Source organism: Panulirus ornatus, chromosome 21 (assembly GCF_036320965.1).
Source record: "Panulirus ornatus isolate Po-2019 chromosome 21, ASM3632096v1, whole genome shotgun sequence".
In the NCBI taxonomy this organism is placed as follows: domain Eukaryota; kingdom Metazoa; phylum Arthropoda; class Malacostraca; order Decapoda; family Palinuridae; genus Panulirus; species Panulirus ornatus.
Genome location: NC_092244.1, coordinates 8074182 through 8096787, shown reverse-complemented (window position 1 = coordinate 8096787; position 22606 = coordinate 8074182). Strand labels below are relative to the sequence as shown.

Here is a 22606-nt window from a genome sequence, read left to right as displayed (position 1 = left end):
CATCTATTTGTGGTTGTACCTCACTAAGGGAGAAAACAGTAAACAACTATGAAAAAAAGATACAAAAATTCTTGTGAGAGATTCTAAATTCTATTACAGCAAGGATGAGCCATCCTGTAAATTAGCTTGTTTCCTTAATAAGTTTTGTTTATGTAAAATTCCTGTAAGCAAGCTACTGTTAAGTAATGGGCAGGAATTCTGCTGTTATGCAACTTAGTGTGTAAGAAAACTATTATTTTCAAATACAAGATATTTGGTCTATTGATGATTAAGATAAATAACTTTCATTGTAGCTTCACGAGAAAAAATTCAAAAACCTTACCCTCTCTGTTCCTGATCACCAAGAGCTGACTTTGAAGATTGACCTTCTCTGAAGCAATGTTCTTCAGTTCATACTCTAGTTCTTTGATCTTTGCTTCTTGTTCTTCTTCCTTTAAGCTGTAACTGGAACTCAGATTTTCTAAACTTGCTACTGATTCATTCAGCTGTCCTGAAATTTCCTGAAAAAGAAAATTTAAGAAATGGCAACAAAGAACTGAATAACTCATTTTGTATATGAGCAGGATTTGTCATTCCTATATCGACAAAAAATATAACGAGAATAAAATACAGGTAAATATCAGCACAGGACGAATTACATCTCAAGTGCAAAGTTACTGTTAAGTTTAGAGAATAAGTCTGGAAAAAAGAAAATTACCTGTAACTGGTGACGCAGCTGGCAACACTCTTTTTTTTCTTGAACCAACTGTACCTCAAGATGATCAATGAGTTTCTTCTTCTCTAGTTGTTCCTTGAAGAAAAAAAAAGTGAGGATCATTTGTATCATATTAGAAATAATCATTCTTAGCACCAGGAATGGATGAAGGCAAGCAATTATGAATATGTACATTTGTATATGTCTGTGTATGTATGTGTATGTATACGTATGTATATGTCGATATGTTTACATATGTACATATACAAGTAAGGGCATTTATATATGAGAGAATGAGTGAGGAAAGATGTATGGGCATTTACATACGAGAGAATGAGTGAGGAAAGACTGACAAAGTGGATATATGTATCAGAGGTAAAGGGAACGAGGAGAAGCTGGAGACCAAATTGGAGGTGGAAGGATGGAGTGAAAAAGATTGTGAGCAGTCGGGGCCTGGACATACAAATGGGAGAAAGGCATGCAAGGAACAGAGTGAATTATGTGGTATACCGGGGTCGACATGCTGTCAATGGATTGAACCAGGGCATGTGAAGCGTCTGGGGTAAACCATGGAAAGTTTTGTGGGGCCTAGATGTGGAAAGCGAGCTGTGGTTTTGGTGCATTACACATGATAGCTAGATACTAAGTGTGAATGAATGTGGCCTTTGTTGTCTTTTCCTAGCGCTACCTTGCACGTGCGCGGGGGGGGTGCTATTTCATGTGGAGCAACGAGAATGGATGAAGGCAACAAGTATGGATATGTACATGTGTATATATGTATATGTCTGTGTATGTATATGTTGAAATGTATAGGTATGTATATGTGCGTGTGTGGGCGTGTACGAATATACATGTGTATGTGGGTGGGTTGGGCCATTCTTTCATTTGTTTCCTTGCACTACCTCACTAACACAGGAAACAGCGACAAAGTATAATAAATGAATATATATACATATATATATACACATATATATATATTTGTCGCTGTTTCCTGTGTTAGTGAGGTAGTGCAAGGAAACAAATGAAAGAATGGCCCAACCCACCCACATACACATGTATATTCGTACACGCCCACACACGCACATATACATATATATATATTATCCCTGGGGATAGGGGATTAAGAATACTTCCCACGTATTCCCTGCGTGTCGTAGAAGGCGACTAAAAGGGGAGGGAGCGGGGGGCTGGAAATCCTCCCCTCTCATTTTTTTTTTTTCCAAAAGAAGGAACAGAGGGGGCCAGGTGAGGATATTCCAAAAAAGGCCCAGTCCTCTGTTCTTAACGCTACCTCGCTAACGCGGGAAATGGCGAATAGTTTAAAAGAAAATATATATATATATATATATATATATATATATATATATATATATCTGTATTGGTTGAATGTTAGCAAATATCTCCAATTCACTTACATATGAAATAACAAACTTACTAAATGAATATTTCTAGTGACTGTTTTCTAAAAACATTAATCAGGAAACATGAGTATTCTGAAGCATGCAAAACATTGTGCAACTGAAAGAAAAACACAGAAACAAAATGATATACCTGCTTCTCAGCTTCCTGTAAATTTTTCTGTGATGTTGTCAATTCAACTTCCAGTTCAGTAAATTTCTTCTCCATCTCTTTCAACTTCTTATCCACCAGTTTCCTCTCCTCCTCAACATGCATCTTCTCACTAAGTTTCTTCTCTAATTTATTTGTTTCCATCATCACCTCTTCTAATTGACCAGCCATAGCTGAATATTTTTCTTTTTCCATTTTCAGTTTTTCTGTCATCTCCTCAGCCTTCTTCTTTGTTTCAAGGGCTATTTGACAGTCTCCCATACATTTGTTTTCAACATTTCCTTTCTGTTTCATCTGTGTCTGCCTATCCTGTTCGGCGAACCAAGTGCATTAAGAGTTTGGTCAAGAAGTCATGACAGCATAATATCTTTATTCTAATTATACTGAGAAATGTGACACAGTGAAACATTAACCTAAAATGGCCATAGATAAAGGTGCTTTATATAATGGAATTTACACATAAAAGATAGTGCTACAGTTTTCCAGAGCATAACTCATCCTCTAGTAATGAATAATAAAAGAATACTATTCTCTAAGTAAAATCAATCAAATAAATTTACAATGAAACTTATGTAAGACAAAAAACAATCAAGTTTTTCGATGTACTTTCTATGTAGTATGCCTAATGTGAGGTCTCTGGAGGGCTATTTGGGATAATTACATAAAATAATGGTTTTATTTACCAAAATTACATTTGTACTTTCAAACTGTGAAATATCAAGCATGAAGTTCTTAAGTACTTTACATAGAATCCTATAAGTCTTTACCTGTTCTTGGAGTGCATTCTTAAGCTTTAAGTTGTCCGCCACAGTAACTTTGAATTCCTTCTCCCTCTCTAACAGTGCTCTGCCAACCTCCTTATGCTGTGACTCCAGAAGGGCTATTTCCTCCTCATATGCCTATAAAGAAAAGTAAATATTTCTCAGCCATTAATAGAAAAGTTATGCAACTATTGATATTTTTTTTCACATTTGCATCTCTTCAGGTATATCACTAATACAATCATATACAGCAAAAGTACATACTTTTAATTTATTTGACAGTGTTTCTAACTTCTCTGCTTCAGTCTTTTTCCAATTGTTTTTCATGCTTCTTATCAGTTCAATGGTTTGGCTCTCAATTTTTGCTCGATCTGCCCTCTCAAGTGCCAAGTCTCTTTTATAGGTCTACATAAAAAGAAGTATTAACACTGGTCAGCACATTTTAACAATGAAAAAGTTTCAATCATATTTGAAATTAACCAGACTACATCCAAAAATATGATAACTAATACCTATTTTCAATTAAATAATTCTTTATTAAGAAATTCATGAAATATGGTGCACAGAATCACATAATCAAGATAACTGCTGGCCTGGAAAAAATGATGACAGTGTGCAGGGACTAATGACAATGCTGAGGTTACAGAGACCTATGGGTTAAAGCCCTAAAGGCATAATGTGATAAAGACCAGTCTATGGGGATAGAAATCCGCTCTCGTTCTTAATTTTGCAAAAGAGGGAACAGAGAAGGGGGCATAGTGAGGATATTCCCTTAAAGGTTCAGTCGTCTGTTCTAAACGATACCTTGCTAATGCGGGAAAGGCAAATATTAAGAAAAAAAATATATACATACATACACAGGTACTTGATCCCTGGGGATCAGGGAGAAAGAATACTGCCCACGTATTCCTTGCCTATCGTAGAAAGTGACTAAAAGAGGTGAGAGTGGTGGGCTGGAAATACTTCCCACTTGTCTTAGTTTCCAAAAGAGATAACAGAGAAGGGGACAATGTGAGGATTTTTCCCTCTAAAGCTAAGTCATCTGTTCTTGACGTGACCTCACTCATGTGGGAAATGGCAAATATGTATAAAAGAAAAAATAATATATGAATGTGAGCAGATGTGACCTTCCTTTGTCTATTTCCTGGCGCTACCTCGCTGACACAGAGGAGGGCAATGCTGTTTCTTGTGGGGCAGGGTAAAAGGCATGCAAGAAATATAGTGAAGTGGAACGATGTGGTATCGACGTGGTATACTGGGATCGGTGCACCATTCATGGACTGAACCAAAGCAAGTGAAGCATCCAGGGTAAACCATGGAAAAGTCTGTGGGGCCTGGTTATAGAGAAGAAGCTGTGGTTTCAGTACACTACACATGACAGCGAGAGAATGGGCATGACCAGATGCTGCCTTTCTTCATCTGTTTTTGGCACTACCTCACTAACATGGGAAACAGCGATCAAGTATGTAAAAAAAAATTCTGATACGTATATCCTCTTTGTCAACCTTTCCTCACTCATTCTCTCCATAAGTTTAAACCCATTTCAGCACACCCTCTAAAGCTCTCTCAACCACACTCTTTTCATTATTACACACCTTTCTTACCCTTTCATCACTTGCTCAATCAAACTACCTCATACCATGTACCATCCTCAAACATTCAATTTTCAGCACATCTACCCTCCTCCACACAGCCTTATCTATATCCCATGCCTTGCATCCATATAATATTGCTGGGACTACCATTCCTTCAAACATACCCATTTTTGCCCTTCCAGATAATGTTCTCTTTTCACACATTCTTCAGTGCTCCCAGGACCTTTGCCCCCTTTCACACTCTATGACTCAGATCCTGGATGAATACCTTATCCCCAGAAATCATGAGCTTGCTGTCAGGCTCAAAATATCAAATTCCTCTGAGAACTTCAAAAAAGTTCAGTCCCGCTCCTTTTCTAAATTTTTCCATTCTATATCTACATTCATAGCTTTTCTTTGAATAAATGTATTTCTATCACGTTAACTGAAAAAAGAATACTCACAGCAGCAGCCCTTTCCTTCTGGATGTTTAAATCTTCTAAGCGCTGCCTCTCCTTCTCTAAGTACTCCACTCGACACTCTGCCTCCTTCAACTTGCAGTCTTTTGCTTTCATAAGATGCCCAACCTCACCATCTTTCATATTTTCCAACTGAAAGCAAATAATTACCCAAATATTTACATATTTTAGGCAAATGAACCATGTCAATGACCATGTCCGAGAATGTACATCTATAAGTCTGATGCCCATTCCCTTCAAGAGGTGAACCCCTTCAAGGGAAAGTCAGAACATCAGATATCTTATTAAAAGTACAAATTTCTACTGTGAAAATGCAGCATACAATTATCTACAAATTACTTAGAAACAAACGGGCTTTTAGGAGCAAACCTACCATATAATTCCTAAGATATTCATAGTCTGACTTCACAAAGTCTTGAAACAGCTTGCTATACTCCACCACTAATGATACAAAAGTACAATTTCATAGCTTTTCCAACATAATAATTAGTTTCTACACTAAAAAAAAGAACTTCTTACTTCTTCACTTAAAGACACCAAGTTGATTCACCTGTCGAAATGAAAAGAAAACAGACAAGGTAGTGTTAAGAACAGAGGACCAGACTTTTGATAGAATATCCTCACCTGGCCCCCTACTCTGTTCCTTCTTTTGGAAAATTAAAAAAAAAAAATGAGAGGGGAGGATTCCCCCCCCCCCCCCCCCCGCTCCCTTCCCTTTTAGTCGCCTTCTACGACACACAGGAAATATGTGGGAAGTATTCGACCCCGGTTTTCCACATCACTCCAATTCACTCTATTCCTTGCACACCTTTCACCCTCCTGCATGTTCAGGCCCCGATCACTCAAAATCTTTTTCACTCCACCTTTCCATCTCCAATTTGGTCTCCCACTTCTCCTCGTTCCCTACACCTCTGACACATATATCCTCTTGGTCAATCTTTCCTCACTCATTCTCTCCATGTGACCAAACCATTTCAAAACACCCTCTTCTGCTCTCTCAACCACTCTTTATTACCACACATCTCTCTTACCCTTACATTACTTAATCAATCAAACCACCTCACACCACATATTGTCCTCAAACATCTCATTTCCAGCATATCCACCCTCCTCCGCACAATTCCATCTATAGCTCATGCCTCGCAACCATATACCATTGTTGGAACCACTATTCCTTCAAACATACCCATTTTTGCTTTCCAAGATAACGTTCTCGACTTCCACACATTTTTCAACACTCCCAGAACTTTTGCCCCCTCCCCCACCCTATGATTCACTTCCGCTTCCATGGTTCCATCCGCTGCCAAATCCACTCCCAGATATCTAAAACACTTCACTTCCTCCAGTTTTTCTCCATTCAAACTTACCTCCCAATTGACTTGTCCCTCAACCCTACTGTACCTAATAGCCTTGCTCTTATTCACATTTACTTTCAGCTTTCTTCTTTCACACACTTTACCAAACTCAGTCACCAGCCTCTGCAGTTTCTCACCCGAATCAGCCACCAGCGCTGTATCATCAGCGAACAACTGACTCACTTCCCAAGCTCTCTCATCCACAACAGACTGCATACTTGCCCCTTTCCAAAACTCTTGCATTCACCTCCCTAACAACACCATCTATAAACAAAGTAAACAACCATGGAGACATCACCCAACCCTGCCACAAACCAACATTCAATGAGAACCAATCACTTCCCTCTCTTCCTACATGTACAAATGCCTTGCATCCTCGATAAAAGCTTTTCACTGCTTCTAACAACTTGCCTCCAACACCATATATTCTTAATACCTTGCACAGAGCATCTCGATCAACTCTATCATATGCCTTCTCCAGATCCATAAATGCTACATACAAATCCATTTGCTTTTCTAAGTATTTCTCACATACATTTTTCAAAGCAATCACCTGATCCACAAATCCTCTAATACTTCTGAAACCAAACTGCTCTTCCCCAATCTGATGCTCTGTACATGCCATCACCCTCTCAATCAATACCCTCCCATACAATTTCCCAGGAACACTCAACAAACTTATACCTATGCAATTTAAGCACTCACTTTTATCCCCTTTGCCTTTGTACAATGGCACTATGCAAGCATCTGCCAATCCTCAGGCACCTCACCATGAGCCATACATAGGGAATTTTCTTAATTCTATTTTCATCCATTTAGCCTTTCTCTTCCCAGTATATTTTACTATGCTCCATAATAGTGTGCTATAATTATAAGTAAATATATTAACCAGTTTTCCCTAGTGCATATATGAGTGTGGGCACATACACACACATACATGGGAGTGGATGCTTGCATGCATATCGCATATCCGTCCCAATCTATTCCCTTTCAAATTCCTGGTTACACTCCTAGACAGTGATGTGATTAATGGCATTCCATCTATTTCTCCCAAAATATTGCTTCAATGTAAAATCAGAAGCAAATAACTATCAAAAATACCAATTGCTTTATCATTCTACAGTAACAAAGCTTCAGCATGTACATACTGATTCTGGTGTCAAACTAGTTTAACACACCTTTAGGTAGTTCAATAATGTATACAAACATACTTAAATAACCTTGAACAATCTACTGTACTAGTGGAATTATTCAGCTTCTTTATTCAATAACTATCTTTTAGTTATAAATATATTTCCAGTATTTTATAACTGTACCATACCACATTCTCTTTCTTAGGAAATACGCAAATTTTCTAAAATAAGGTATTCCAAATTTCATATGAGAATCTCTTCAGGTAAAAATAAAAAAATGTGAATGATAAAAAACATTTCACCTTTACCTGTAATCTAAGTTCATGGTTCTCTTTCTTTTGGGCCTTAAGCTGCTCTTCAAGATGTGATGGTTCCCTGATGCTTTCATCCAATACAGAGATACTTGCCACTGCACTTCCTCGGGTGGATGACCTACAGACAGAATTGCCATGAGGTATCTAGCTCCATGGAAAATTTTCAGGTAAACATATTGTCTTTACACTACTTTCCTTTCCTACCACAGCCAGGTGGTATCATAAATTAGTTCCAAATGAGAAACTGAACAACAAATTGAATGAAAACCTTAAATCCAAAAAACATGGCTAGAACAAATAAAGGATCTGTGAATCCATGGAACATACTAAAGGGTTAGACAATAATACAGTGGAAATAAGTTATCTGAGAGGAAACTCTTCCTGTGGTAACCCATGAGGGAGTTTCTGAAGATAAAAGATGTCAGAAATACAGATAGAAAGATGGATAGAGAGGAGCATGTGGTATCACAAGATAGAATGAAGATAGTAATAAGGGGGTGTATAAGGGACTTGGTTTGGCATGGAATACAAAGGGAATAAATTGTGGAGTAGAAGAGTGGGTGAGACATAATACTTTGAGGTGGTGTGGACATGTGGAAAGAATGCAAGACATGAAGTTTACAAGGAGAGTGTATGATAGTATAATTAAAGGGAGGTTGGTGTAATAGTTAGACCACCTGAGACATGGGAAAATAGAATGGAAGAGTGCTGGAAGGTAAAGATGCAAAGAAAGCATGTATGGATAGGGATAAGTGGAGACTCTTCTGCTGTGGTTATCCCCTTGATAGGAATTCCCAGGGGGAATGGGCATCATAGATATAGATTGAAAGATATAAAATTCTTTATCTAATCCATCATTCCAAGAATTAACAGGAATAAACAACTGTATGTAATTATAATTCAGTATCCTATTTGACCATCCTTATCTTAAAAATGAATCATATTTCACAGTGCACAGAAATGTATATATAAAACACTCACCCGTCTCCATCTGGCTGTTTCCTGTTATACGTAAAGCCTACAAAGGGAAGGTTCTTTCCTGTAAAGCCTTGAGGGACACGAAAGGCATCTACACAAGGTAATCTCCTCTCATTTTCGAACTCCTCAAAGTTACTGGTGTCATCAACACCATTTACAACAGGAACAAATGGTGGAGGAGCTGAAGACAAAATGCAGATTACAGTACAATGAAAAGAAATCATTACAAAAGTTTTTCCATTTCTTACAATAATTATAAATACAGTACTAATGTAAATCCTTCTAGCACTGTTAAATACTCATATCTCAAAACAAAAAATCTAAATCAAGTATGAATGGTCTTTAGGAAAGTGTTTCGTGATGGAAGATGCAACTTATGTTAAGTAATCATATGCTTAACTGTAGTAGAAATATGTATGAATGGTCAACAGCAAAGTGTTTTGTAATGGATGATGAACCTACTTTAATCAATTACACATGTAACTGTAGTAAAAACAAGTTTGAATGGTCTACAGCAAAGTGTTTTGAGATGGAATATGCGACTTATGCTAAATGATTATACATATAACTGTAGTAAAAACAATCATGGCTGACTGGTGATATGAACTGATATCTTAATAAAATCTACAGCTCTGAAACAGTTATGGGAAATTGATGTGTGTCAATTGCATCAGACGTGAAAATTTCAAGAAAAATTAGTTTAATTTAGATAGGTGCCATAATCATGTACTTCCTACAAACAAAAACTAAGGGGGTATAAAATCACAGAGGTTTTAGTTCCTCTCGAAGAATATCTTCTCATACAAGGTCGATATGAATTCTGTGTAATTCAATATACAATTCCTAAACATACTAATGTTCATCAAAATTTTCTGGCATGATAAACAACTAAATAGTCTACAATCTGATATCAAAAACAAAGTTTGAAAAAATAATCAAAACATTATTTTCCATTTCTTTAAACCAGGGTTTTTCTCATAATGTTAGGAAGATTTCTTGAATTTTTTCAAGAGATGACAACTTTACAAGTTTGTCTAATTATACAAAACTGTATAATCAGTGAAGGGTAACCTGATCACAACTGTTTAAGTTTTTAGAATAGATTGATGACATGGAAAGGAAATAGTTCTTCAAGAGACAAGGGGAATGAGCAACCAGGGGACATAACATAAAATCAAGTAAGAAATTTATTAAAAAAAATGTACTGAAGTAACTTTACAGTACAAGAGTAGTGGATAAATGGAACAGAATGACTGACAACCTGGCTTATACAAACACCATACATAAATTCATGGAGATGCATGATAGCAGAGAATGTTCAAGAGATAGGGCCCTGCATATGTAAAACTCTCCCTGTGTAGTAAAAATATGTAATCACCATCAAAAAGACATACTTACTATTTCTAAGATCATTCCAGTTGACATGAAGGAAGAACTTGTGCTGAAGGAGAGCAGAGTGGTTCAGGCGGTGGCTAGACTCCTCCAGCAATCCACGAATCACATCTTTGGCAAGTTCACTCGCTGAGTTTTCAGTATCATCCTCAAACTTGAGCATTTTCTTAAATAGAGAACCAAGTATCAGAACCATGTCATTCCCAGATCATACAACAAAATGTTAAAAAAAAATGTTTAAAGTTTTAGAGAATGTTTTCATCTATCTACATGATAATGGTAAATGAGATGAAAATCTGACATCGTTTCATTATGAATACTGATGCTTGCATTTGATAAATAAACAGCTGGCATATATAAGCTACCTCATAAATCAAATCACACACCCTCTTACAAAGCATCTAAACCATTGATGTACAGCCATAACACATTTGAAAGAGAGGGGAGAAATATTCATTTGATTCCAGATGTGACATGGTGATGAAAATCTTTATTTTGTGTGCTCCTTGTAACCTGTCAGCACTGCCTATACTTAGTGTAATAATATCAGTTGTTCCCTGCCCTTAGTTGTGGATGTGAGTCTGGTGTTTCCCCAAGTCAACCCATCATTCATCACCAACTAAGGCACCTACACCTTGCTTCGGCTGTCACACCAGTGAAAGGTTTACAAAGGATTTCCTTCTAAAAGAGGAAGACATTAACATCTTCCTCCACACATAATCCAAATGCACTCCAGGTCTTAGCCCCTTGTTCAGTACAAATCTGGATTCAATTCTACCAGCCCCTTGTTCAGTACAAATCTGGATTCAATTCTACTATCGCCACATCAAAGCTTACATATCAGATTTTTTTTTCTTCACAATTTTGCCATTTCCTCCATTAATGAAGCAGCACCAAGAAGATAAAGAAAAATCCTCATTTACTCAGATAAACACTTCAGCTACTGTGTATAATGTGCTGAAACTAGAAGCCCTAACCAGAACCAGGTCCCACAGACTTTTCCATGGCATCCCCCATCCACTTCATATGGCATGGTTCAGCCCAGTGACAGCACATCATCCACTGTAAGCCATATTGCTTTAATTTGCTCTATCTATTGCATGCCTCACACCCTCCCAAAATATTCAGACTCTCATATATTCTAAGCATCTCTCCCTCCATCCTTCCACCTCCTTCTTGGTTTCCCTGTAATTCCTTATTCACTCCACTTCTGACATATATATGCTCTTTGTCATGCTCTCTATATTTCCACAGCATTTCAGCATATCCTCTTCAGCTCTCTCATACAGACTCCTCTCATTACCACACCTCTCTATTACTTCATCATTTCTTTTTTGATCAACCCTCCTTACACCACATACTGTCCTTAAACATTTCATTTCCAACATATGATCTATAAAAGCTACATGTTTTCACAGAGACTGGAACCTGTCACCAGCATGATCAACCAAGCACTCATCGAAAAACCCCAACTTGCACTCAGATCAACTCTTCCTCCTTTATGTAACCACACAACTCTTAAACAAGACAGAAAAGGATGACAACTCAAAACACTTAAAACAACACAGCACCCTATTCACAAATATCATTCGGAATACAAAACAATATCATAAACAGTGCCAACATTCTTGCACACAATCCATGAAAATAAAACTTCAGAATACTTTCTACAACATAATCAACACTACATACCTTCCCTCATCACCAACTCTTCCAGATACACTCCTTAGCTGCTTTACTGATCAACACACTAAGTGCCTTACTAAATTTCAAACTCACCATCCTCCTTGGTTTCCTGACTAATAAGGAAGAATCAGAAAAGGGAATCCTGGAGCAGGATGGTAGAAGGAAAGCGAAGGAAAAAATCATTAGCTTCTTGTTTCTCAGTCACAAACACAACATGACATTCGGGGGGATAGTTATTCATTCCACAAGATCACATAATTCAGACTAAATAAGTTTTAAAGCAGTACTCTTGTAGTAGTAATTGTACACACCGTAAAAGTACTTAAATGTAAGAATGAGTACAAAAACAAACATCCATAAATACAAGTACTTAAACATGTGTAAAAGTTTACAAAATGATACTCAATTACAAGTAGTACCATAAGTCTGATAACTTTCAGGGTAAAATGGCATATATTAAAGAATAAGAACATTCACAAGAAAAACAGAAAACAAATTCATTATCATGCTTTAGTGGACCAACCTTATGGTTCATGATGTTGCTGTAGGTAACCGTCACACTGTCTCCTTTGAATGGTGTAAATCCATAGCACATCTCATACGCCAGTATCCCCAGTGACCACCAGTCACATTCAGTCTGTAACCAAATGAAAATAATTTGTTTTGAGGCCTTCCAACACCTATCTATATACATACTTCTAATGCCTATTCCCTCCAGGAACTTTCAAAGGTGTGGCCATGGCAAAGAGTCTCCATAAATGATGAAACCAAGCTGTACTCCTGTGTTCCAAAAATTTCAATGCCCTTCATCCTGTTATTTCTGTTTTCATTTCTTAGCAGATTTACGATTTCCATTTTCAATTTATCTTCACTTATCTCACATTCCACTCAGCCAACTAGACTGAAAAATGTGTAGGAGGCATCTAGGGGCCCTACTCTACATACAATCAAGGCCATGTGCATTTACATTAATGATTAAAATTACCAGAAATGAGGTTATCAGCCCCAAGTTATCATTACATTTGCCTTCTACAACACAAAGAAACAGAAAACTTATATCCCGCACCATATGGAACTCCATATTCAAAACTTTAGATAAATTCTTAAAGTACTTGTTTACTTACACCATAGGAAACACTGCAAGCCCTTTCATTTACTGACTGCAGAACCTCGGGAGCAATGTAGTCAGGAGTTCCAACAGGTATCTTGCTTCGCACAACTCCACTTGAAGTGAGCTTTGCAGCTGAACCAAAGTCTGCAAGTTTAATGTGTCCACATCGATCGATGAGAATGTTGTCAGGTTTGACATCCCTAAAAAAATAAAAAGTATGAGAAAACATTACTTATTATCCTTGGGAAGGGGGAAGAAAGATAACTTCCTAATCATTCCCTGCATATTGTAGAATGTGACTAAAGGGGGTGAGAGTGGGAAGCTGGAAACCCTACACTTCTTGTTTTTCAATTTCTATAGGCTGGAACTGAAGGAGCACATTAAGGAGTGCTCATCTTCCTAGGGAGTCTGAATGGGTTTGGATGAAATCAAGATAAGTAGAAAGAGAAAGGTTGTATGTCTGAAGAAAGGAACTTGGATTTTCTAGATCTGAGTAAAATAAAGGTCAAGGATGAGGGGGAAGGATGGTCTGGAATGTCATAGGGGTAAAGTCAGGGTATTTGAACGTAAAAGTTGGTACAGGTACACCACCGATTTTCCGACGCTCTTGGCTCCAACGCCTTGCCAGATTAACCATTTTGCTAGACAAACTGTGGTCACATAATAATTCATCAACACACCTCTAATCTACTAATTATACATCTCCCATGTGTCTAAAGTATACCATGGACTGCTAGAAATTTAAATCAAACAAATATTAAATGTAAATTAAATAAATAAATGAAATACAGGTATTTGTACTCTATCACTCATGCAATGTCGAAACCATTCCATCATCACTCGATCATGCCCAGTACCCTTACCATCTTTCATAGTTTTTCTTACAGTCATTTGCTTCTTGGAATCGCTGTCTGCATGGAATTTCAATATTTTCTCCCTTTGCTTCTTTATATCATAAACAGCTGATGAACCAATACTGTAGATGTCACACAGCTTACGCACCGAAACACCACGGTCCATTTATTTTCAACAGATCTACTTTATCTTGGATCGACATGGACTGGAGTTTACGTTTGACACCACAACTGACACTCTCATATGTCTTAGAAGCCATAGCTAGGGTTAAATTTAAGCAAAATAAGCTAAGAATCTCACAGAATTGTGGTATTACCACCAACAAATGCGGTGTAAAGAATGTAAATAGGCACGCCTACACACAATGCAATCTGTGGCCACCCAGTAAACTAGTCTGGTGGCCGCGGTAATTTCAAGTTCCCTCACGTAATTCTGTCCGGACTAAAGGAGGTGCTGAACCATCAGTTGCTGGTAATTCAGTGGTGTACCTGTAATAAGGCAGCTGATGGTACAACTGGGGGGAATGGGGTATTCAGTGATGTGAACAGAAATGGTGAACAGCTTTTTAAGTTGTAAGCTGAAAAAAGGAATAGTGATTGGGAATACCATGATGTTCTTTATGAATGCAGGAAAAGGCAATAAGTATGAGAGAAAGAATGAAGATATACATTCATATAAAAAATTAAAAACACAAGCACATAATTTACTCTTTGTACTATAATGAAAAAGCAGTAACAAAAGTAATTACGTAGCATTGCTGAGCTTTGCTACTTTAATAATGATAGTGTAGAACACAATGTTTGCCTGCATAAGGCTAAGAAAATGAATATTCATTTAATAAAAGTTATATAAACCCTTTCCATACCTATGGACATATCCCATGGAGTGCAATGCATGTATGGCTAATATAATTTCAGCCAGGTAGAAGCAGGTCATATCTTCAGAAAAAGAACCATCGTAACGATCCAGAAGAGATAAGAGGTCACCACCAGGATGAAAATCCATCACCAAGTAGAGCTGCTGATCATCCTGAAGAGAGCGTTATTTACTGTCACAAAACTGCCAAAATCACTCTAAATTAAAAATTGGCTCACTTTTTTGTTATTACACATCATGTCACCAATGTGAAACCATTCCAATCAAATTTGTATGGTTTGTTACATAACCCTACCCGAGGTTTTCTACAATGGCTCTCAGTTTACAGCACATATCAATCAGTATAAAAAATGAATGTTTTGAAACTGAAAACCTATATCCCTTCTGAAGACAGAGCCTTATGAGCATCTGCCATAACACATGATCATAGAGGGTTACAAATCAGTTCAATCATCCTAAAATGTGGCAAATCCAAGAGAATTCATGCCTTTGACCTCAGTAAAATGTATGGTATCAGTGGAATCCACTGGGCTCAATGGCCATACAGTAAACTACCCTAGCCCCATGACATACATGCAATCTGCAGAAGTGGCAGACCACACAAGCCCCAACCATTCATTCACTGATCACTAGCATCTGCCTCAGGCATGATATACCTTATCATATCTATATGCAATTTATACGATGAAATGCAGTTACTGATGATAACCAACTCTAATCCGACATCTGCACATTTGCTATCTAAATCTCTGATGCCTGTTCCACATGGAACTCCCTCAAAGGGGTGGCCACGGCAACAGTCCCCATAACTAAAGAACTCCAGTGCATATTTGCACCAAGTGATAACAGCAGTACAGTACCTATAACATTTCCACAAATACGAATACAAGTATGCAATCTTAATGAAAAATTTGAAATGTTTAAGGTGTGACATTTTCCTCCATCAATTTCTAATTCTAGAAGAGGAAATATTATCATCACTTATATTCCATTATCTAAAAATAATGGTACTAACACTAGAAAACATTAGAACTTTTCCCATATGTTCAACAATTAACAAAATCAAATACAATGTTCACTTCATTTTAATTTACTGATTATCAAATACTGGTATCCCATCTAACCAAAAGTTAACATAATCTAGGGGCTTTACATAAAGTTAAAAGCTTTAAACATAACTGTAATAATACTCAGCTTAACTCCATGTTTATAAAAGCCTTCATCATAGGATTCTGTGAAATCACTGTTAATTAAACATATTTATCATTCCAGTTCCTAAAACTTAATTTTTCTGAATATGATGATTTGGAATACAGTAATTATGTATAAGCATAGCCTTATCACAGAGACATTCTGAATTTTTCCACTAGGAAATAGGAATCGATCATAAGATTCTGAAACAACATTTCTAGCAGGTAGGAAAAGTGGCCCAGGTGATGCCACTGAAAATAATTATACTTTACCTGAAATGCATACTGAAGCTGGGTTATCCATGGGGAAGTCGCCTTTGCCATGATATCCCTCTCTTCTTCATAAAATGCAACCTAGAAAAAGAGGTTTGGCTATGACATTCAGTAAGCTGCATTACAAAATTTATCCTCAGAAGCAGCTCATTATGTAACTATCAGATACATTCATGGAGATCATCTCAAACTTTAATCTGCAAAATAGTTCTGATGGTTGAGAAATCTTTTCTCATTGAGGCAATGTCCCTTGAGCATGAGATAATTCTTGAGAAATATCAGGTAAGTATCATACATATTCCCATTAAATCAGTGAGGATGCTCTATCTCCCTCACCCTTTTTAGTCAATCCTTGCACCACTGAGTCATGTGCTTGACTAACAGGGTTCACTCAGCTAATCAGCAACTGCCATCAGGTTAACATCACCATCCCACCTGCTCCCAATTCTTCAGAGCACATATTTCACATTGTGTTGCCAACCCAAGATGGTCACAAAAGGTAAACATGTTTTTTGCTAAATGAAGGAAAGGCTGGAGGGAGCAAGAAAACCTTACTGGACACTGCCTTAGAGAGAAGAGGTTTTCAACTTTCAAAACCTACATGACTTGCTAGAAGGTATAGAGTCATACCTAAACATTTTGTGAAGGATGCAATAGTCATAAGGGAAGTGAAAAGCAAGGAGGATTGCATCAACCTACATGGGTACTCAGACTGACTCCAAAGCTGGTCTGATACATGGCTGATGACAATCCAAATGAATGCAAAGTAATGAGGACAGGACACAGGGAAAAAAGGCCTTTATAAGCTTCGATTCTGTATGAGAAAGACTTAGTGTTGACATCAGCCTAAATGTTTTGCCAGAATCCACATGAGAAGAGTAAAGGGGACAAACTGTCTGCTGGCATATATATGGACAGCTTTCAAGTAAATGGATAACGAAATATTAAGCCAACTGTTTATATCCTACATAAAACCATAACTAGAGCATGTTTCTCAAGTTTGGTCACCACCCTAAAGAAGCACATAAGAACTAACAGAGAAGGACCAGGGGTGGGCAACAATGATTATACCAGAATTATGAAAGGTGAATTACAGGGAAAAGGGCCAAAAGCCTTAAATTTGTCCACCACGGAAGAAAGAATAGTGAGGAGCAACTTGATCACAACATTTAAAGTGTTTAAACTAGACTGATAATGTAAACAGTGAACAGTTCTTTGAAAGATGTAGGGTTAAAACAACCAGAGGTAACATGAAATTAAGCAAGAAACTTGATGAAAAAACAAAAAGAAGTACTTTTCTTACAGTAAAGGAATTTATTTCAAAACTTTTTGACATTAATAAACTACAAAAATCAATAATCCTTACGATCTCTTTGCCCCATGGAAAACCAATGGATGTAGTGTGAATTTAGTAACTTTTGTGCCCTATGACTGACAACAGGTCTGTAACAAAGCCTATTTATCAGAAAAGCACTAAAATTACTCACATGTTGTTGTGATAAAGTGTCTGATTTCCTTAAACTCTTCAGTGCAAAAACATTTCCGGTGGCTTTCTCTCTGACTACCTGCACAACTCCAAAGTGGCCCTTTCCAATTACTTTCTTCTGCTCAAAATCATTCAAGTTTACTCGTAACTTTCGGAGATCATGTACAGTGCTGCGATCTGGATAAAGTGTTGGAAAATGAATGTGAAAACATTATGCACGTAAATATACAAAATCTTAATTTGAACATAACATGACAAATCATTCTGTCTATCTGTCCCTCCATACCACTTATCATCTGCATGATAACTGGCTCTTATTGCTTGTACTGACATATACAAAGGGGGAGTTCTGCGAATTGCAAGTTGTACTGCTGAGAGCTCAAGTGCTGTCAAAGGGATAACCCGCAATGCAGCTCAGTCCCAGGCCAATCTACTTTACCAGCCAGTCATTTGATAAAACGGTACTGCTTCACTAGCTTGGCACAGATGATGATGCTAATGACTTTTGATGTAATCACTACACTATTCATTACAAGCTAATCAGTAGCTACCTGTTGACTTAAAAGAGTGAAGCCAGAAATGATGGTCATAAACATATTTTTCAATTTCAAAATAAAAAACTAGTCCCCATGAGAACAATGAGTCATAGACCTGGATTTTTATTATGAGCATATACATTCATTCTAGGCTATGTGAACACTCACTGAGCTTAAGTTCTCATCAAAATATCTAAAAAAAAAAAAAGCAATGAACCCATTATAACCTAACCGAAAAAATCAAAAAACCCATTTGTTACAGAGAAGGCTAAAATTTAAAGCAGCAACAAGACCTTGTATCTAATGATATACACATAGTTCCCCCACTTATCTTGCTGGTGTCGTGAGTATTCACAATAAACAATGAATGCATGAGTGCTATTCTCATAAAATAACTACTAAACATTTAAATAAAGAATATATTTTCTCACATTTATCCACAAATGCAGCAACTTTCTTTTCTTTCTTTAGTTGGTCAGTGTTGCTTTCATCATACAGCACCAGAAGAGCATCCAGCAGTCCTTCTTGGCCAATAAGCTGAAGATCAGAAAACCCGGAGCCCTTGTTACCATCTAGTCCTGAACTGCTTACCACAGAGCACAGGTACCTGATGCGTTTCACAATTGGCTCCAGTAAAGGTTCTGCCATTGCTCCTGACAACATATAGATAGATACATAAGAATATACAAAATAGTTTTTCACACAATTGCCATTTCCTGCATTACTGAGATAGCTTTAGGAATAGACAAAGAAAGGCCAAATTTACTCACAAACACACACATATAATATATATATATCCCTGGGGATCAGGGAGAAAGAATACTTCCCACGTATTCCCTGCGTGTCGTAGAAGGCGACTAAAAGGGGACGGAGTGGGTGGCTGGAAATCCCCCCCCTCTTTTTTTTTAATTTTTCAAAAGAACGGACAGAGAAGGGGGCCAGGTGAGGATATTCCCTCAAAGGCCCAGTCCTTTGTTCTTAACGCTACCTCACTGATGCAGGAAATGGCAAATAGTATGAAAGGAAAAAAGGATATATATATATACATATATATATATATATATATATATATATATATATATATATATATATATATTTTTTTATTATCATTTTGCTTTGTCGCTGTCTCCCATGTTAGCGAGGTAGCGCAAGGAAACAGACGAAAGAATGGCCCAACCCACCCACATACACATGTATATACATACATGTCCACACACGCAAATATACATACCTATACATCTCAATGTACACATATATATACACACACAGACATATACATATATACACATGTACATAATTCATACTGTCTGCCCTTATTTATTCCCATCGCCACCTCGCCACACATGGAATAACAACCCCCTCCCACCTCATGTGTGCGAGGTAGCGCTAGGAAAAGACAACAAAAGGCCCCATTCGTTCACACTCAGTCTCTAACTGTCATGTAATAATGCACCGAAACCACAGCTCCATTTCCACATCCAGGCCCCACAAAACTTTCCATGGTTTACCCCAGACGCTTCACACGCCCTGGTTCAATCCAGTGACAGCACGTCGACCTCGGTATACCACATCGTTCCAATTCACTCTATTCCTTGCACGCCTTTCACCCTCCTGCATGTTCAGGCCCCGATCACTCAAAATCTTTTTCACTCCATCTTTCCACCTCCAATTTGGTCTCCCACTTCTCCTCATTCCCTCCACCTCTGACACATATATCCTCTTGGTCAATCTTTCCTCACTCATTCTCTCCATGTGACCAAACCATTTCAAAACACCTTCTTCTGCTCTCTCAACCACACTCTTTTTATTTCCACACATCTCTCTTACCCTTACATTACTTACTCGATCAAACCACCTCACACCACATATTGTCCTCAAACATCTCATTTCCAGCACATCCACCCTCCTGCGCACAACTCTATCCATAGCCCACGCCTTGCAGCCATACAACATTGTTGGAACCACTATTCCTTCGAATATGCTTTCCGAGATAATGTTCTCGACTTCCAAACATTCTTCAAGGCTCCCAGAATTTTCGCCCCCTTCCCCACCCTATAATTCACTTCCACTTCCATGGTTCCATCCGCTGCCAGATCCACTCCCAGATATCTAAAACACTTTACTTCTTCCAGTTTTTCTCCATTCAAACTTACCTCCCAATTGACTTGACCCTCAACCCTACTGTACCTAATAACCTTGCTCTTATTCACATTTACTCTTAACTTTCTTCTTTCACACACTTTACCAAACTCAGTCACCAGCTTCTGCAGTTTCTCACATGAATCAGCCACCAGCGCTGTATCATCAGCGAACAACAACTGACTCACTTCTCAAGCTCTCTCATTCACAACAGACTGCATACTTGCCCCTCTTTCCAAAACTCTTGCATTCACCTCCCTAACAACCATCCATAAACAAATTAAACAACCATGGAGACATGTAACACCCCTGCCGCAAACCTACATTCACTGAGAACCAATCACTTTCCTCTCTTCCTACACGTACACATGCCTTACATACTCGATAAAAACTTTTCACTGCTTCTAACAACTTGCCTCCCACACCATATATTCTTAATACCTTCCACACAGCATCTCTATCAACTCTATCATATGCCTTCTCCAGATCCATAAATGCTACATACAAATCCATTTGCTTTTCTAAGTATTTCTCACATACATTCTTCAAAACAAACACCTGATCCACACATCCTCTACCACTTCTGAAACCACACTGCTCTTCCCCAATCTGATGCTCTGTACATGCCTTCACCCTCTCAATCAATCAATATATATATATATATATATATATATATATATATATAAATATATATGAATAAAGTTTTACTTGCTAAAATTAATCTACTGATATGATTTCATCAATATTACTGAAATCAATTGGCCCCTTGATTAAGAATTTTTCATTTTCATTAAAAATCAATTAATAGGATGTAATGCTCTACATCATGCTCCACAAATGTTATTGTATTATAAACTTGCAATGCAGAGTAGAATCACTCAACATCCAAAGCTATGAACAATCCAAAGCTAAATTACACTTGCACCAATTTTTTTTTTTATAGGAAAGTCTATATATACAATAATACAGATGCACAAGAAAGCAAAATATGTCATCAAAATAACGACTGGCCCACTAATGCTAAGGTATCAGCGAAATAATCCATGGCTACATCAATAAATAATAGACATTAAAATTATGCTACTGTAGTTAAAGTAATTTAGCTCCCCATCACTAATAGTTTTGAATATTAAGTGATTTTGTTCTGCAATGCTAATGTGGTTTCGAAAATGAATAATTGTGGAATAACAATATAAACATTCAAGACCATCTACATTAATCATCAACAAAGACGAAATTACTATCTTTCTCGACATTTTATGCACCAATCAACCAGCATGCATGTGCCCAGCCATAGTGGAGATCATGCACAGTGACATGAATTTGTATATACTGTACCACAACATCAGGACTCTGGGGTACAAACTGTGACACCCGAGCACTCCTTCACTATTGTTTACAATGACACGATCAATCGACCTATATATTTCACAAGATATGATCTACTCTAACGAAAAATGAATTGTCTTAAACAAAAATAACACTCTTAAGTGCTTACCACTGGATGTCATATATCATGGAGAATGTTTATTAATCTATCTCGCCACCACACCCCCAAGGACGGAAATTCTAAGTTTCAAACTACACCTGGAGGCCGTCCGTCGGTCACTGATTGGTCGAGATGTTGACAAACTAAACCGTCAAATGAAGGTTCAGATTTTGAAATAAATATAAATCGAATAGTATTTGAAAATATTCGATATCTGTTGTTTCTCTATTATCATATACTATCACGATAAGTAGGATATGATTAATAAATAATGGCCATTTTGTCTTTAATAGGGTTTCATTTGATTCTATTTGGTACACTTGGGGCTCCTTTAAAGCTATCAATTATTTCCTTCTAGGAATTGTTTCGAAGGAACTATAGCAAAATTATAATATATATGAGATTTTTTATTGATAGGATCTTGAAGAATTTGTTTACCCAACCAATTTAGGAAATCGTTTGATTCTTTTAATACAGACGTAGGCTACGTCTTGGCTTTGGAAGTACAAGTACAATCAAGCAAGGGAACACCATAACAGTAAATCAGTATGGCCAGAGTTAATGCTGTTGGTTGTAGACACATGTAATATATATGGCGTAGGATGGCTTGGTTTCACTATAGCAAGAAATACGCGCTAGAGGAGTCTAGGCTAGATGCTTGGAATGTCGTTTTCTTTGATTATAGGATCCGTTTTGATTGAAATAGGCAGGAAATT

The 22606-nt window shown here is 37.4% G+C and overlaps 1 protein-coding gene across 1 annotated transcript in view; it reads right to left on the bottom strand.

Moving 5' to 3' along the window:
* Positions 1–22027, bottom strand: part of LOC139756343 (citron Rho-interacting kinase-like) — a 52762-nt gene extending 30735 nt beyond the window's left edge. Inside the window, 16 exon segments of the mRNA XM_071675702.1 lie at positions 323–500; positions 698–790; positions 2246–2572; positions 3031–3162; positions 3289–3429; positions 5063–5209; positions 7874–7997; positions 8861–9038; positions 10256–10415; positions 12459–12572; positions 13060–13246; positions 14767–14930; positions 16241–16321; positions 17728–17903; positions 18694–18915; positions 21900–22027. Coding sequence (XP_071531803.1) covers positions 323–500; positions 698–790; positions 2246–2572; positions 3031–3162; positions 3289–3429; positions 5063–5209; positions 7874–7997; positions 8861–9038; positions 10256–10415; positions 12459–12572; positions 13060–13246; positions 14767–14930; positions 16241–16321; positions 17728–17903; positions 18694–18915; positions 21900–21912 — 2437 coding nt within the window. The 5' untranslated portion in view covers positions 21913–22027.
* Positions 22028–22606: the final 579 nt, after the last annotated feature.